The 18943-nt window shown below is 42.1% G+C and overlaps 1 protein-coding gene across 8 annotated transcripts in view; it reads right to left on the bottom strand.

Moving 5' to 3' along the window:
* ROBO1 (roundabout guidance receptor 1) overlaps positions 1–18943 on the bottom strand; it is a 1468549-nt gene that overhangs the window by 38001 nt on the left and 1411605 nt on the right. For all 8 annotated transcript variants that reach the window (XM_040338766.1, XM_040338761.1, XM_040338765.1 and 5 more), the window contains 2 exons: positions 3765–3872; positions 1572–1716 (listed from right to left, as the gene is read on the bottom strand). In XM_040338766.1, the coding sequence (XP_040194700.1) occupies positions 1572–1716; positions 3765–3872 (253 nt within the window). The remainder of the gene's footprint in view (positions 1–1571; positions 1717–3764; positions 3873–18943) is intronic.

Below are 18943 nucleotides of genomic sequence, written 5' to 3'. Positions count from 1 at the left end.
AGGTCCGGCATGGCGGCGGGCAAAATAATTGATGATGAATCTACTTCGGGAGACATAGGGGTAGATTCAGGTAGGAGATACGACGGCGTATCTCCAGATACGCTGTCGTATCTCTGAGTGTGCGGCGTCGTATCTATGCGCCTGGTTCATAGAATCAGTTACGCATAGATTTGACTAAGATCCGACCGGCGTAAGTCTCTTACGCCTTAGTATCTTAGTTGCAATTTTTGGCTGGCCGCTAGGTGGCGCTTCCGTATATTTACGCGTCAAATATGCTAATTAGCTAGATAAGCCGATTCAGAAACATACGTTTGCCCGGCGCATTTTTTTACGTCGTTTACGTTAGGCTTTTTCCGGCGTATAGTTACCCCTGCTATATGAGGCGTATGTTAAGTATGGACGTCGTTCCCGCGTCAAATTTAGAAAATTTCACGTCGTTTGCGTAAGTCGTCTGTGAATGGGGATGTGCGTAATTTACGTTCACGTCGAAAGCATTGGCTTTTTGCAAGTTAATTTGGAGCATGCGCACTGGGTTACTTTCACGGATGGCGCATGGGCCGTTAGTCAAAAACTTCATTTACGTGGGGTCATGTTTTATTTACATAAAACACGCCCACCTCTTCACAATTTGAATTAGGCGCGGTTACGCCGGCAGATTTATGCTACGCCGCGGTAACTTAGGGTGCAGGATCTTGGTGAATACAGAACCTGCCTCACTAAGTTACGGCGGGAATCTACCCCATTATTTTATTTTTTTTAATAAAATAATTGTTAAAAACTGTCTTTATTTTTGTCAATTTTTTTGGTGAATGAGATGGGGTACAATGTACCCCATATTAATTCACAAAAGTGGGGGGCTGGGATCTGTTGGGACCTGCAGACCCCCACAACCACCAGGGTTGTCGGGAATAGGCCCTTGACCCGTTAATTTTTTCATTTTGGCGTGGGGGTTCCCCTTAAAATACATATTTTTTTTTCCATTCAATTGTCAGCAGGGTAGCCTGTTGACAGTAATGACTCATCCGTTGTTAGGGATGCAGCGGCCGGCTAACAGGCTCTGCCCCTAACAACCAGATATACCACGTGCCCTGATTGGGCTTTGCTCAATTAGGGCTTAGAATGCATTGTGCAGAGCTTGGTGGGAAAACATCCCACCGAGCCCCCCGCAAATGCGGGTGTTCGCAGGATGGGCGAACAGGCAATGTTTGGGTCAACTGCTCACCCAACTCTATGAATTAATAATTTTATATATAATCCACAATCTTGTCTCACAGGGATACATTCAATGCCCTTATGCCAGTCCATATTAATAATGGTGAATAACAATATTCTTATGATTATGTTCAAAGATTATTAGTTACATTCTAGGGCAGGGGTGGGCAATCTCGGCCCTCCAGCTGTGGTGAAACTGCAAGTCCCATCATGCCTCTGCCTCTAGGAGTCATGCCTGTGATGGTCAGGGTCTTGCAATGTCTCATGGGACATCTGGAGGGCCGGGTTTGCCCTCGCCTGTTCTAGGGTAACATTTTAATTTTTTTTTATTATTATTCTTTACACATCGGGTTTCTTACCTTTCATCAGCACTCAGAGGATACTCCTCCATACCCCCGTGTGGCGGTGGATGTGCTGGTGGTGGTGGCAGCAAATCAGCCCAGTTCATTCCAGCTTGTTTGGATACTTTGGGTGCACGAGTTCCTTTTTTATGACCTTGGCTCCCTGCAACAAAGATGATACTAAGTACACAGCGCAAGCCTAGGGCTAGCAAAATCGTAAAGTAATCTGCAAGTAATTGTTACTTTGATACCCTTATAAATCTTTGGGGAAAATAATGTAAGACATAAATTACCCAGAAACATATTTATTAAGTTAATAGCTAATAAATACCTAAAATTCCATAAAGTCACAAATGAATTTTACTAGCAACACCATTTAGAGTGATCTTCTTCCAGCTATTAATTGCATTATAGATTATCATCTAAAACAAATGAGCTGTAGACATATTTTCTCAAGTGCTTTCTTTTACTATTTAATTGCTGCAGCCCAAAATACAATCTGATCCTGATATGATCTATTAACGTTTCACTGTTGCATTAAGTCACTGAGTATACATCATTTGTACTTGTCCAAAAAATTGTTTTAGGCAAAATTAAATTATTTTTTTCACTTAGGAAAGCAGCGTCAGACAAGCATTTAATTGTTGCAAATGGGGAAATGTATTCCTTGCTAAAGTAACAATTTCATTAAAAGAAGTGCACAGAGCAATGAAGTACCAAGCAGAGAACTACCATGGACATGGGGGGAGTGCGTTCACTTCACAGTCTAGGTGATACTTTTGCTAGTATTGTGGTGCGTTTGCCCAATCGAGGCAAGATAAAAGTTTTCATTTGATGGCAACCCAATCAGAAGCATTCCCTTTGCTCTCCTGCTACTGTTAGGCTGTCATGAGTAAAAAAGAATTACCTAGTGCTTCCCTTTATGGGGAAGAATGTGACTCACTCCTCCCTTCCACATGACAGTGCTAGTGCCTGGTGAATGGGCCTCCTAGGAAACCAGCACTGTCAGATGGGGTGGGAGGTGAGTCCACAGCCCTGTGTAATAAAGAAAGGGACAGTAAGAGCCCTTTCACACCGAGCCGCCCAGAGCATCGGCGGTAAAACGCCGCTATTTTTAGTGGCGCTTTACCGTCGGATTGGCATCGCTTTTCGGCTACTAGCGGGCGGTTTTACCCCCGCTAGCGGCCGAAAAAGGGTTAAAGCTGCCCGCAAATCGCCGTTACAGCTGCGTTTTGCCGGCGGTACGGTGGCGCTGCCCATTTATTTCAATGGGCAGGGGCGCATTAGGAGCGGTGAGTTCACCGCTCCTAATGCGCTCCAAAAAAGCTGCTGGCAGGACTTTTTCTGACGCCCTGCCAGCGCACCTCTCCAGTGTGTGCTGGAGTGTGAGGAGCAGCCGCTATTTTTAATGATATGCCGCCTGCAAAACAGTGTGAAAGGGGCCTTAGATAGACAAAGCATGGGATGCTAGGATATTCCCAATTTCTTGCAGAATTAGCTAGACCTAATTTATTAGTGTGTCCAGATTAGCCACCAATCATTTTAATTCTTACATTCCAAAACCTGCACTTGAAGAATAAAGGTTCATAGCTAATTTGTTACTGTGGGCCAACAGGGGTAATACTTATTCCAGACACTCAGATAACTATGGCCTATGGCCATAAACAAAGCCTATAGAACTAAGGCCTCATACACACAATAGGTTAAACAGAGGACAACGGTCTGATGGACCGTTTTCTTCGGTCAAAACCGATCGTGTGTGGGCCCCATAGGTTATTTAACCATCGGTTAAAAAAAGCCAACTTGCTTTAAATGTAACCGATGGATTCCTAACCGATAGGTCAAAACCGATCGTTAGTAGGCACAACCATCGGTTAAAAATCCACGCATGCTCAGAATCAAGTCGACGCATTCTTGGAAGCATTGAACTTCGTTTTTTTAACCGATGGTGTGTAGGCGCGACGGACCATCAGTCAGCTTCATCGGTTAACCGATAAAAACGGTCCATCAGACCGTTCTCATCGGATGGACTGATCATGTGTACGCGGCTTAACCCATTAGCCACCAAGATAATCACAATTGTGTACTGGCAGATACTTAACAACTGTGAACTGACAAATGTTTTTATAAAGTTTTCATTTCATCATGATCACTGTGAAGGACGTCGGTTTATTTTAGAACGCATAACTTGTAAAACATCCAAATCACTACCTGAATTGCTGCTTCCTCGATCTGAACTGTTGTACGATCCTCCAGTATTCTGATCATGACCTTGGTTGTAGGGAATAGTAGATGGTATAGTATCTGTGACCCGATAATCTAAAAAAAAAAAGGCAAACAAATGACTTGATTGAAACACCACAGGCTACATTAACAACAAATGCTATTTTAATTAGACTTCAAATACAATTTATCAAACAACTGGAAATGAGGTTATCACACGCAGAACAGGGCCTCTCTAGGTGTCATAAAATAATGAGGGATGAAATGCTGATTTGTCAAAAATTACATTTCAATCCTAACATTTTTAATTCCTGTCTTTTAGCTAGTCTGCTTTATTGTTCGAGGTATAAAGTATGTATTGTGTGGTCTACACGGGGGGGGGAATATACTAAAACGGCAGCATGCAAAATCGGGTGTAGCTTTGCATAGTAACCAATCAGCTTCCAGGTTTTATTGTCAAAGCTTATTTAAACAAGCTGAAGTTTGAAGTTGATTGGCTACCATGTACAGCTGCCCTAGAGTGCTCCAGTTTTAGTAAATCTCCCCACAGTCCCCATGACACATTGCAGAAAAAGGCCTGCATTCAGCTAGTGTGGATTTTGGGACTGTGTGAGTGTATACCAATCATCTGTTCCTTGTTTAACACATTAGAACATTATGGTAATATGTTTGTGCATTCACAGTATTGGTGTATGCATCCTATTATTAACCAAAGCATACAAATGAACAATTGATTTATACACATGCGTTTATCAAGACCAAAATATAAATAATAATGCTATGTTTACCCACTGGGATTGATTTACTAAAAAGTCTGTTGCAGCTCTGCATAGAAACCAATCAGCTTCCAGGCTTTTTTGTCAAAGCTTAAAGGGTCACTAAAGGAATTTTTTTTTGTTGAAATGACTGTTTACAGGGTATAGAGACATAAAAGTTAACTGATTCCTTTTAAAAATGATTAAAAATTGAATTTAATCTATCATATAATGTGCCTCTAGTTTCACGTTCGGTTTTAAAGGTACATAAATGAATTTCCGGGTGAAAGGTGAGTCGGGAAGACTCACAGAACAAAAACAACAAATCCAGGGCAGTGTTTTGTTTTTAAAATGAATCTGATTGGTTCTGAGGAGTTTTAGACACACAGTAATGACAGCTTAGACCACCGTGAGAAAGCTCCCAGTACGATGGTTATAAGGAAACAGGCAACCAGGAAGTGTGGAGATCACAGCAGAATTACAGCTACTTCAAAGCAAAAACGAACAATGAGGACATGAAACCAGTACTGCAGTAAGGTAAAGGAAGCTATTTAGCTAACAAAAAAATTCCTTTAGTGACCCTTTAATTAAATAAGCTGAAGTTAGAAGCTGATTGGCTACCATGCACAGCTGCACCAGATTTTGCACTCTCCAGTTGTAGTAAATCAACTCCTACTGTGTTTACAACCCCTCCACTGCCCTAAAAAATAGCACTTAAAGCATTTTAAAACTCAAGAAAAAAATATTATATCACAACTGCACAGTTAGATGTGGTGGCTGCATTTGTTTACTTTTTCAGGATGTTTCCCCTATTATTTTTCACATGGTGATCCTATCAGTAACTACTATCAGTAGCTACTATGCAGAGCTGCACCACATTTTGCACTCTCCTGTCTTAGTAAATCAACCCCAATGTGTTCTGACAGCGGGAACTCTCCACTGTCAGAATTCACTGATCAATTGCTGCAGCCCATTCGCTCCAGCTACTGATCGTGAAAAATATTATAGCAAGCTGGTTTGACTGTAGTCAATACCTTCTGTCGGGTGGGATCCGCCACACGAGTATTGACATTTCAATCCATCTATCTCAGCATTCGGGTTTACGTACACTGTAGGTAAAATGTCAGCTGGGCTTTGATTTATGGCTATTCCAATTCCTCCTTTATACATAAACTTTATCCCAGGTTCACACTGGGCTGCGGGAGTGAAGCCGTGCGAGTTCAGCTGAACTCCCACGATTTCACTCCCACTGGCAGTCCCGATTTCGGCCGCGATTTCAGAGACATCTGTGCAGGTTTCTGCACAGATGTCAATGTAAATCGCGGCCCGAAATCGCAAAAAGTAGTACAGGAACTACTTTTTGAATTCGGTGCGGCGCCGCAGATGACAATTGCCGGCAAATGCCGCAGATTTGAGATGCGATTTGACATCTCAAATCGCATCTCAAATCGTATCAGTGTGAACCAGGCCTTATAGTTATAAATACACCGACCCAGGCAATAGTAAGAACCATTTCTTTTCAAAAAAGTGTATTCGACTTCAGGATATTAGCATGCATTTTTACTTCCTAGAAAATAATTGTAGCTATTCTTTTTTTTTCTGTTAAATAAATAAAGTCTTACAATAATATTTTCATAAAAAAATCTAAAAATATGCGGACATAAAAATAAAAAACTCAATGTGATTTGCTATCGTCTGCAGGCTAATCGGCTGAAAGAGCTTTAGGTCTAATCCCAGTCATCGGATAGGCCTGTAACTTAATATTTTCTTTATGACTCATCCGCATTAGTGTATAGCGAGTACACTCTCCTACTGTGACTGTTGTGATGGATAGATGTGTAAAAATAGCTGTATTTTTATTAAGCATAAAAGGTAAAGATCTTAGCTTCCCGTGTCTAGAATGACTTCCATTGAGGTGTCACAGGAAGAAAACAGGGATTTATTGGTCATTAATTAGAGATTCAAGGAACAAAGGAGCAATGAAAACCGCCAGAAGTTTATTTGACATGGAGTCATAAGTGTATTGTCAAGCCGCTACATCCTGCAGTTATTAATGTTAGACTCATGCAGGGTCTGTGTTTACATTTGATGATTAAGAAGTGGAAGAAAAGTTGGGCTCTTTGATTTGAGCGATAATAACCTCACACACAAGGAGCACGAGATATCACAGAAGAGAAATGGAATTGTTTTATTTCCTCTTCAGTTATTGTCTATTGCAGCCCTTCATAACCTTTTTTTAACATGGGGGAACCCTTGAAATAACTTTCCTGGACTCGGGGAACCCCTGCTAATAAGTACTATATCTACAGCTCACAGTACATTAGTGTGATGCTCACAAAGAAGAATCTCCACCTTAGAGATAACCAAAAAGACCATTGTTTTTAGTGGTTACACATCTGAAGCCTCGTACACACGACCGAGAAACTCGACGGGCGAAACACATAGTTTTCCTCGTCGAGTTCCTTGTTAGGCTGTCGAGGAACCTGACAAGCCAATTTTCTCCATTCCCGTCAAGGAAATAGAGAACATGCTCTCTTTTTGGCTCGTCGAGTTTCTCGACAGTTTCCTCGACGAAAACGTACATACGACCGGTTTCCTCTGAAATTTTTTTTCCCCCAGAAAGTTTCTTGCTGGTTTTTGCCGAGAAACTCGGTCGTGTGTACGAGGCCTCAGGCCCCGTACACACGACAGAGTTTCTCGGCAGAATTCACCGAGAAACTCGGTCAAAACCCGGATTCTGCCGAGAAACTCTGTCGTCTGTACAGTTTTGGCTCGATGGAGCCGCCGAGGAGCTCGACGAGAAAATAGAGAACATGTTCTCTATTTTCTCGTTGTTCTATGGGAGAAGTCGGCCCGCCGAGCTCCTCGGCGGCTTCATCCCAGAACTCGACGAGGAACTCGACGTGCCAAGCACGTCGAGTTCCTCGGCCGTGTGTACGGGGCCTAAGAGGCAGACGATGCTCGTTAACCACTTCAGACCTGGAGAATTTGGCTCCCAAATGACCGGGCCACTTTTTGCGATTCGGCACTGCGTCGCTTTAACTGACAATTGCGCGGTCGTGCGACGTGGCTCCCAAACAAAATTGATGTCCTTTTTTCCCACAAATAGAGCTTTCGTTTGGTGGTATTTGATCACCCCTGCGTTTTTTTTTTTTGTGCTATAAACAACAATAGAGTGACAATTTTGAAAAAAAAAAGCAATATTTTTTACTTTTTGCTATAATAAATATCCCCCAAAAATATATATATAAAAAAAATGTCCTCAGTTTAGTCCGATATGTGTTCTTCTATATATTTTTGGTAAAAAAATCACAATAAGCATATATATATTGGTTGCGCAAAAGCTATAGCGTCTACAAAATAGGGTATAGTTTTATGGCATTTTTATTATAATTTTTTTTTTTTACTAGCTATGGCGGTGAACACATCGGACACTTTTGACACTATTTTGGGACCATTGTCATTTTTACAGCGATCAGTGCTATAAAAATGCACTGATTACTGTGTAAATGGCACTGGCAGGAAAGGGGTTAACGAGTAGGGGGGCAGGGAAGGGGTTAAGTGTGTCTTAGGGAGTGATTCTAACTGTGAGGGGACTGGGCGACATATGACACGACAGTGATCACTGCTCCCGATTACAGGGAGCAGATCATCAGTGTCCTGTCACTAGGCAGAACAGGCATCCCCCTGTTCTGTCTTTCCTTGACATGATCGGGGGACACCGGCAGACATTGAGTCCGCGGGTCCTGCGGGCACAGTCACGAAGACCGTGGCGGATATGCGGACGCCCGTTAGGCAGTGGATTTAAAGCAACGTACCTGTACGTTGCTTTGCCTGCCCATGCCATTCTGCCAAAGTATATGTGCGGTAGGCATTTGGCAAGCGGTTAATAAGCTACTATTGAAAAAATAAGGCAGGACAACACTTATAATATATATTATAACCACAAATGTGCAAATTGTGAACATAACATTTTTTAAATAAATAAATACTCTGTGTGCTTATTTAATTGAATTCCACAAACTTTGAAAAAAACTTGTGCATGTCCCATTCCACCACACATCACACTCACTGGACTAAAGTGACCCCTTGTATGCAACAAGACTGGATGCTTTATGCACTGGATCGGAATGGACTCAATATATACTGGATGCACCAAGGAGATTTACTAAAACTGGAGCATGCAAAATCTGGTGCAGCTCTGCATAGAAATCAGCTTTCAGGTTTTATTGTCAAAGCTTATTCAAACAAGCTGAAGTTCGAAGCTGATTGGCTACCATAAACAGCTGCACCAGATCTTGGGGGCACCAGTTTTAGTAATTGTCCCCACCATGTGCTGGATTCTCCATCAATATTGAAAGTGCTCCACTGTTCTTTTAAATTTCCTCAAACCACCGGAATTGATGGTCCTGCTGCATAAGCATAATAATGGTTTGAGAGGGTTTAAAGGAAAAGTGGAGCATTTTGCTGGGTAACAATAAGTGTTCCAGCATGTAAACAAACATAAAATACCCCAAAAAATCAAATAGCATTGCAGATTGTCATTTACAGATGTAAATCCTTTTATTTTCCAATTTGTTATTAATATACAGAATGTTGAAAATGTAGCCTGGAAATGATTAAACAGGCCTTGAAATAATCTTAAAGGGAAACCATCTTGTGTTCTCAGTAAACCATTTTTAGTTATTTTATGCATCTGAACATAGTTGCTGGCATTTTCATATGCTTGCTCTTTCCTATTTTTGGTCGATGTCTGCATGTTAGACACTACAAGCAGCATTATTACCAAATGACAAAATTAGTGACAGGAAAAGTCACTTGCAAAGAGGATTGCTCTCCAATTATTGGCAGCAGGGGTTACAAAGGGTAGTGCAGAGTAAAGCCGGCCCAAAGTAAAATAATAGATGGCTGGAATCCCGGTTGGTTTAGCAGGAACCTGTCAATATTCGAACAATATATGGGCAGGTTGAATGTAACCAAGTCGATGGATCGATCAACTTGGGTACAACCAAAAACTGGAGCCTGTAAAATCTGGTGCCGCCCTCGAATAGAAACCAATCAGCTTCCGAGTTTTATTGTCAAAGCTTATTCAAACAAGCTGAAGATTGAACCTAATAGGCTGCCATGAACAGCTGCACCAGATCTTGGGTGCACCAGTTTTAGTAAATGTCCCCACCATGTGCTGGATTCATATACTACAAGCGCTGTCTTGCCTTATTTTTTCAATAGTGGTATATTTTTTAATAGAAACCAAGGTTGTTTTGATTTTGTTGGGCAGCCAAGGTGTTACTTAAAGTGATACTAAAGCCTTGTTTTAAAAAAAAAAATAACAAACATGTTACCTGCTCTGTGCAATGGTTTTGCACAGAGCAGCCCAAATCATCTTTATCTAGGGTCCCTTGTTGGTGCTCCTGGCTCCTCTGTCCTGTTAGGTGCCCCCACAGCAAGCAGCTTGCTGTGGGGGCACCCAAGCAGGCATGCTTGTAACCCACGGCTCTGCGTGTCCATTCATACACTGAGCCACAAATCAGCCCCGCCCCCCTCCATATCCTGATTTTCTCACCGGCTGTGATTGCCAATGGCTCCCGATGCTGCCAAATGCCAATCAGGAGTGTGAGTTCCCCCGAGAGGCAAGGCTCTCGTGGACATCGCTGGATCAAGAGGGAACTCAGGTAACAGGGGTGTCTGGGGGACTGCTGCACACAGAAGGTTTTTTACCTTTTATGCATAGAATGCAAGAAGGTAAAAAACCTTGTGCCTTTCAACCACTTTAATATTTAGAAGTTGCTTATTGATCAAGGAATCACTAGAAACCTCTGGAGGAACCCAAGAGTTAATCTTCTGGTACAGCAGGGGTTGATAGAACAAAGTGACTTTTACAGGCTCTCATCAAGATTTAGCCGGCAGTGGTCCTCGTTACATCCTCTATGACCATTTGGAGTGCTGTTTGGGTTCTTACATGCAGCTGGCATCTATGAAAAATAACCCTTTCACTGTGAACTTATCTGCTACACTTGTGAGTTGTTTTTATGCTTTCTTCTACATAAAAATCTATCCTAATTATGGTACACTGGGCTGGTGCGCCCTTTTTTCTTTCCAGCACAAAGGGCAGCAAAGCCAGTGTCACTGTCACAAAATATTGACTGCTTGGTAATCCACTCGTGCCCAGGAGTGTCTGTTTTCTCTCATCAAGAGTGCCTGACTATGCCCACCCTTTCTGCCCACCTCCTCCATTCACAAAACCCATAGAAAGGGTGAAGCTAACAATCAGCTGGTTTTCCTCCATTTATTGAATCTGTTTCATTCACAGTGGCTGGTCAAAAGAGGATTGCACGTAACAAGAAATGGCATCAGCACAAGGAATATATCCCACTGGTTGTAAATTATCTCCCTTGTGCTTATTTGTGTGTTTTTTGGCTGCACCTAGGCTTCAACTTGGTCTAGACATCTAAGCTTCATAAAATCCTGACCATGAAAGATTAAGCAGATGTTTGTTCTTATATAATGCCATAATACTGTACTGTCCTTGTCAACTCATAACCAGTATTCCTCCAACAAGCTCAACAGCATTTGATCACATATTTATCTTCTACTTATTGACGGCTGCTAGAAACAGCCTAACCTTGCACAAGTTCCTCGTAAACTGACACATTGAAATTTCCAAATGACTGACTTCAGCATGCGATGGCCTTTCGCGTGCAATTAAATCTAACAAATAAACATTTCATTTGAAGCCCCTACAAGGTGGTGAGCAATCTGTGACACATAGAAGCACTCTTGTTTACTTTCTCCTCCGCTATTGCAAAGACAAATCAAACTCCTTACATGCAGATATTGCAGATAGATTCACTTCATTTATGAGAAAACCAGAACTAAATATTCCAATCAGTCACAGGGCGTCATCTGCTAACACAATGTATGTCATATTATTAGGAATGAGAGCCAAATATTGCCAGAGGCTGCTTGCTTTGTATATTTGCTTTCCCGGTCCATGTCCAAAATGTTTATGAGAGGGATAAATAATACAACGGCAGCTGGGTAACAATAAGCGTTTCAGCATGCAAACAAATATAAAATACCCCAAAAAATCAAACAAATTGCAGATTGTCATTTACAGATGTGAAATCCTTTTATTTTCCAATTTGTTGGTAATATACAGAATGTTGAAAATGTAGCCGGGAAATGATTCAAGAGGCCTTGCAATAATTTTAAAGGAAAACCATCTTGTAGTTTCAGAAAACCATTTTTTAGTTATTTTAAAATGCACCTGAAAATAGTTGCTGCCAATGTCATATGGTTATGACTAAGGCCTTATAGCCTGAAACGCGTCAACTGTTTTTATTTGTGTTTGTTCACTGTTGCAATACAAGTTCACGGCCAACGCCCTTCGGACAAATGTCCTACGCTTTGTCCGATGAAAATCCGATCGTGTGCTTTAGAGTGCCCACACTCTGGATGAAGAAGCACGAGGGGCAAAGTAGACAGCAGCTTTAGATACACTAACAAATTGAAACCAATCTCCAGCCCATATTGCAGTTACACAAGCAGTCAGCAATAAAGTACCGTATTTATCGGCGTATTCCGCACACTTTTTTGCCCTTAAAATCAGGGCGAAATCGTGGGTGCGCGATATACGCCGATACTCGCTTCCCGCGCTGTGTTTGAATCCGACAACCAACATATACCGAGCGCAGTACACTCGGCCATGCTTGGCTCCCCTCGCGGTTATGCGAGAGAAGCCGAGAGGAGCCGAGCGTGGCCGAGCATGGCCGAGTGTACTGCGCTCGGTATATGTCGACGGCGGCGGTGTTCAAACACAGCGCGGGAAGCGGGGATGGACTCAGAGACAGCGCGGGACTAGCGGGGAGGACACCACGAAGGCCGCAGACGGACGCCGGACCGGACAAGGCTGCAGATGGACGCCGGGCAAGACACCAAAACTGTAAGTAATAAAAAAAATAAAAAAAAAGGAATTTCACGTCCAGATCAGGGGTGTGCGCTAAGAAATAAAAAAGCGAAACAAATTGGTAAATGGTTTGTCTCAACACCAGTGGCGGCTGGTGTCCAAAATTTTGAGAGGGGGGGCGGGGGGGACAACTGGCCAGATCACAAGGAGAAAATAAGAGAAAGAAAGCCTGAAAAAAAACAAAAAACTAATTCGGCCATCACATCTAAGAACTGGCAAGCTGCAATATAATAAATGCTTGCTTTTGGGTTTCATACCACTTTAAAGTCCATTTTTTTTTTTCAGCAGTTTTAAAAACGAGAGGGGGGCATGCAAAAGATTGTGCAAGTTGATTGCATAATGGGGGTTATTTATGAAAGGCAAATCCACTTTTCACTACAAGTGCAAAGTGCACTTGAAATTACACTGAACGTGCACTTGGAAGTGCAGTCGCTGTAGATCTGAGGGGTAGATCTAAAATGAGGGGAAGCTCTGCTGATTTTATCATCCAATCATGTGCAAGCTAAAATGCTTTTTTTATTTTCCTTGCATGTCCCCCTCATATCTAGAGCGACTGCACTTCCAAGTGCACTTTCAGTGCAATTTCTAGTGCACTTTGCACTTGAAGTTTGCAAATTGGATTTGCCTTTAGTAAATAACCCCCATTGTCTCAGTTAATTGCCCTCTCTTCCTAATTTGTAGTAGCACTTGTAAAATGGCCATGAGTAGCCTGAGCTGGAACTGTGGTGCACCGTTAAAAATCACTTTTAGTGAAACTCCATTGACTAGATAGTTGTACATTGATAGCTAGGTTCAGAGAAAGTTCCGCCTGCGTATCAGTAGATACGCCGTTGTAACTCTGAATCTACGCCGTCGTAAATTTAAGCGTATTCTGGAAACCAGATACGCTTAAATTAGGCTAAGATACGAGCGGCGTAAGTCTCCTACGCCGTCGTATCTTAGGGTGCATATTTATGCTGGCCGCTAGGTGGCGCTTCCGTTGATTTCAGCGTAGAATATGCAAATGAGCTAGAAACGTACGTGCGCCCGGCGCATTTTTTTACATTGTTTACGTAAGGCTTTTTCCGGCGTAAAGTTAGTCGAACAAATAGCTGGCCTAGCCAATGTTAAGTATGGACGTTGTTCCCGCGTCGAATTTTGAAATTTTTACGTCGTTTGCGTAAGTCGTCCGTGAATTGGGCTGGACGTCATTTACGTTCACGTCGAAAACCAATACGTCCTTGCGGCGTACTTTGGAGCAATGCACACTGGGATATGTCCACGAACGGCGCATGCACCGTTCGTTAAAAACGTCAATCACGTCGGGTCACTAGTCATTAACATAAAACACGCCCCCCTGTTCATCATTTGAATTAGGCGCACTTACGCCGGCCCATTTACGCAACGCCGCCGTAACTTAGGAGGCAAGTGCTTTGTGAATACAGCACTTGCCTCTCTGACTTACGGCGGTGTAGCGTATATGCGATACGCTACGCCGCCTCAAAATTAAGCCAGTCTATCTGAATCTGGCTATTAATTTATTATCTATTCACCATTAAAATAGGTCAAGCACATCCATTGTTCTATGCTACCAAGTAGGAAGGACAGCATGCAAATATAATGCACATATATAGATTTCCAAATATTTGAATAATATTTCTAAACCCAAATAAGGTTTTACTTGTTTATAATGGCTCTTTTATTAAATGGTCACGTCTATTGATTAAAGCTTCGTGGAGCTCCAGTAACCATACTTCCAGCATTTTTCCTTGTTAATACTCGGAAATATTTCCCTGCACTGTTTTTTTGTAATGAATAGAAATGCAGGTAGCTGCAAATAGCTTGCGCTTTCCTCACATAAAGGTCACTTGTGTTGAGCAGCAGAGCCGGGTCACATGAAATGAACCGCTGTGCAGCTGTGATAGGACACGGCCTTTTACTGGGGCACTTTTCGCTTTATTATGTGGTGACTCGCAGAAATATGTTTAATAGTTCAAAGCTGGCACTGATCTGGATCCTGGGGACACCGCTGTTGCAAATCATGTTATTAAAGTGGATTGCATGCTTCTATAGCCTGAAGCCCTGAAAAACTGACATACCTTTTTTTTTTCCCCTTTACTTCAACATATTACATTAATGAAATACACCCTTTAAGAAGCTAAGATGAGAACAGTTCAGCTCAAGCTTGCAGAAGGCTGCTGACAGAACAAAAAGCGTGCAGTAATGTTGATATGATATATGTGCACATATATTATAATAGCAGTACTTAGCTCTGCAGTTATACAGCTATGTGTGTGTCACCATTGTGATATTATAATAGCAGTACTTAACTCTGTAATTATATCGATATGCATGTGTGTCGAGATAAAAATTTACGGGTATTACAGTTTAGAGAAGAGTAACAGAATAATTTATTAAAATATGAGATACACCATTGCTATTAAATTATTAATGGGATTGCTGCAAGCGGCCTACCTGTTCCCTACATACTGTGTGGGCTAATAATTGAAAGCAATTGTGCACACATTAGTTTTGTATTGATGTTAGTGGAGACCCATGTCCCAACTAAGCAGATCTTCCACCTTAGGCGGCAGCTTCCAGTCACCTCTATGGTATATGCAGGATGCATTGCGCATTCAACACACATTGCACACAATGAGGTCCTGTGACCCATGTTATGCACTAATTAAAGCAAGTTAAAGGATAAGCCAAAGCTTTTTGTGAGTTATGGGTCACAGGAGGGCAGTTGATTCTGCCCTCATGTGACATTTTTTGAGCTATTGGCTGATGTAACAGTGCCAGACCAGGCTCTGAATAGATCCCAACCATATAGTCAGGATCCACCCTGATGCCTAGACTGGCAACTGGCTCAGCCTCTCAGCAAGCTGCTGTGAACCTAAACCAGCCGTTCCCGCCCTCTCCACAGCCCAGCACTCCAGTGAGCACTGGAGGGGCAGAGCAGACAGTGGCGACTCACAGTCTGTAACTTGAAGACTGAGAGCTAAGTGATCGTTGGTGTTTGATTGTTCAGTTCTTGGTTTTAAAGCCAGCATGGTGACAGATGCAGAATTGGATAGATGCCGTATCCAGCTAAGTGAGTATAATTGTTGTTTTTTTTTTTTTTTTTACTTAAACATACTTCTCTTTTAAGCAATTGCTTGATGGAGTTGAACATGTAAACAACTTTGCTGCAAGTAACATACCTGTTCTCTACATACAGGCTAATAATTACCAATTACACACTTACTTGTTTTTCATGGATGTCAGCGGAGGCAATCAATTTGGCTACCAAGAAGATAACACAGATATTGGACTAACAGCACGTAACATTAAAGAAATTGTGTAAAATGAGGTCTTAAAATTCACATCTATAAGCAAGTGAACAAGGCCTTCAAAGTTGACTGTGGGTTCTTAGAATGAACTGATCAATGCCCGGATACTAAGGAAACGTGTACAACCCTGATAGGGGGATATATACAGCATTGAAGAAGGTGTTCAAAATGTTCCCCACTGTTTAAAGCTCCTCTGTTATTTGATTCAATCTAGGAACAATTGACATATAGAGTATGTTGAATAATTTTCCACATTTTTGGTAAATTAAAGGAAAAAATTGTATGGATTCGAGAGGCAATTTGAAGTTTGCTCTGCCAGTGATATATTATTGTTATTATTATACAGGTTGTATATATATCGCCAACAGTTTGCACAGCACTTTACAATGCAAAGGGAGATAGTACAGTTGCAATACAATTCAAGATAAAAGGAGTAGAAGGGCAAGAGCTTACAGTCTAAAGCCCCTTACACGTGGGAGACATTTGCTGGTTCAAAAATAAATAAACGGCCAACATTTGGTCTGTCCAACAGAACATGGCAGTTCGGCTGGCTTCTGTCGGATGTTAATGCTGGAAAACCGAAAACTGTAGTGTGTACCCAGCTTAAAAGAGAGGGTCAAGTGATACAAAAGGTAGTAAATGTGAGGAATAAGCTGATAGAGAAAGTACAATTTTGAGGTGGAGGCGGAATAGGCTTCCGTGAAGAGATGAGTTTTCTGAGAAGCCTAAGGGCTGACAGAATAGAAGATAGCTGGATAGATTTGGGTAGGAAGACCCAAAAGATAAAAGACGTTCTGGAAAAATCCAGGGAGCTTGGGAGCTAGATAGTAGGAGGTCCTGTGAAGAGCACAAACGACAGCTTGGGTGGTATTTCAAGATGAAGTTGGTGATGTAGCTGGGGGGCAAAGTTGTAGATGGCTTTGTACATTAGTATTTTGAAATGTATACGTTGGGCTAGTGGAAGCCAGTGGAGCGATTGGCAGTGAGGGGCGGTGGACAATGAGCATTTGATAAGGTGGATGATTCTAGCAACACCAATCATGACAGGCTTAAAGGGGGAATAACCTGTGTAAATGTAGGCCAACAAGATCTACCAAAGCTGGCTTTGTGATATATTTTACAGAGAGAATTGTTTACTTAACTGCAATTGGAGTGAATTTGCTGGTCTGTAAGTAAATGGACCAACAAGAGTTGGCCTAATATACAACAGAGCATGCCACTTTTCACATGCTGCATCTGTATTGTGTTACTGCATTTATTTGGGCTATACCAGATCCATGGATTAAAGAATATGTTTTCTCAACATTTCAAATTCCTGATATATGGCTGTACCATGTACTTGTATGAAAAAGTATCCTCTTCTCTAAAAAATACCCCAAGCTTTGAACTTCTCACAGCGCACTGTTCAATCCATCATCCAAAAATGGAAAGCATATGGTACAATTGCAAATCCACCAGGACATGGCCATCCACCTAAAGTGACAGGCCGGGCAAGGAGAGCATTCATCAGAGAAGCAGCCAAGAGGCCCATGGTAACTCTGGAGGAGCTGCAGAATCTGTCCACAGGACAACTATTAGTCGTGCTCTCCACAAATCTGGTCTTTATGGAAGACTGGCAAGAAGAAAGCCATTGTTGAAATAAAGCCATAAGAAGTCCCATTTGCAGTTTGCAAGAAGCCATGCAGGAGACACAGCAAACATGTGGAAGAAGGTGATCTAGTCAGATGAGACCAGAATTTAACTTTTTGGTCTAAAAGAAAAATCCTATATGTGGCAGAAAACTAAGGCCGCGTATACACGGTCGATCCATCCGATGAGAATGGTCCGACGTACACACCATCAGTTCAAAAATCGATCGGGTCAGAATGCGGTGACGTAAAACACACAATGTGCTGAAAAAAACGAAGTTCAATGCTTCCAAGCATGCGTCGACTTGATTCTGAGCATGCGCAGGTTTTGAACTGATGCTTTTGTGTACTAACCATCGGTTTGGACCCATCGGTCAGCGGTCCATCGGTTCGATTTAAAAGCAAAATCTCTAACTTTTGTCCGAAGGACGAAAGACCGATGGGACGTACACACGGACGGTTTGGACAGATGAAACTGAACTTCGGTCCGTTTTCATCAGTTTGGACCGACCGTGTGTACGCGGCCTCACACTACACATCACCCTGAACACACCATGTTTTTTCAGCAGGAACAGGGAAGCTGGTCAGAGATGATGGGAAGATGGATGGAGCCAAATACAGGGCAATCTTAGAAGAAAACCTGTTAGAGTCTGCAAAAGACTTGAGACTGGGGCAGAGGTTCACCTTCCAGCAGGACAACAAACCTAAACATACAGCCAGAGCTACAATGGAATGGTTTATATGAAAGCATATTCATGTGTAAAGCCTCGTACACACGACCGAGAAACTTGACGGGCGAAACACTTCGTTTTCCTCGTTGAGTTCCTTGTTAGGCTGTCGAGGAACTCGACAAGCCAATTTTCTCCATTCCCGTCAAGGAAATAGAGAACATGCTTTCTTTTTGGCAAGTCTAGTTTCTCGACAGTTTTCTCGACGAAAATGTACACACGACCGGTTTCCTCGGCAAAAAATATCTCTCAGCAAGTTTCTTGCTGTTTTTTGCCGAGAAACTCGGTCGTGTGTACGAGGCCTTAGAGTCTGCAAAAGACTTGGGACTGGGGCGGAGGTTCACCTTCCAGAAGGACAACAACCCTAAATATACAGCCAGAGCTACAATGGAATGGTTTATATCAAAGCATATTCATGTGTTAGAATGGCCCAGTCAAAGTCCAGACCTAAATCCAATTGAGAATCTGTGACAAGACTTAAAAATTGCTGTCCACAGACTCTCTCCATCCAGTCTGACAGCACTTGAGCTATTTTGCAAAGAAGTATGGGCAAATATTTCACTCTCTAGATGTGAAAAGTTGGTAAAGACATAACCAAAACAGACTTGCAGCTGTAATTGCAGTGAAAGGTGGTTCAAAAAAAAGTATTGACTCAGGGGGGCTGAATACAAATGTACGCCACACTTTTCACATATTTATTTGTAAAAACTTTTGAAAAAAGTTCACACTTCACAATTATGTGCCACTTTGTGTTGGTCTATCACATAAAATCCCAATAA

Source organism: Rana temporaria, chromosome 2 (assembly GCF_905171775.1).
Source record: "Rana temporaria chromosome 2, aRanTem1.1, whole genome shotgun sequence".
NCBI classification, from domain to species: domain Eukaryota; kingdom Metazoa; phylum Chordata; class Amphibia; order Anura; family Ranidae; genus Rana; species Rana temporaria.
The sequence above is the reverse complement of the archived record's forward strand: the minus strand, read 5'-3'. Positions and strand labels throughout refer to the sequence as shown.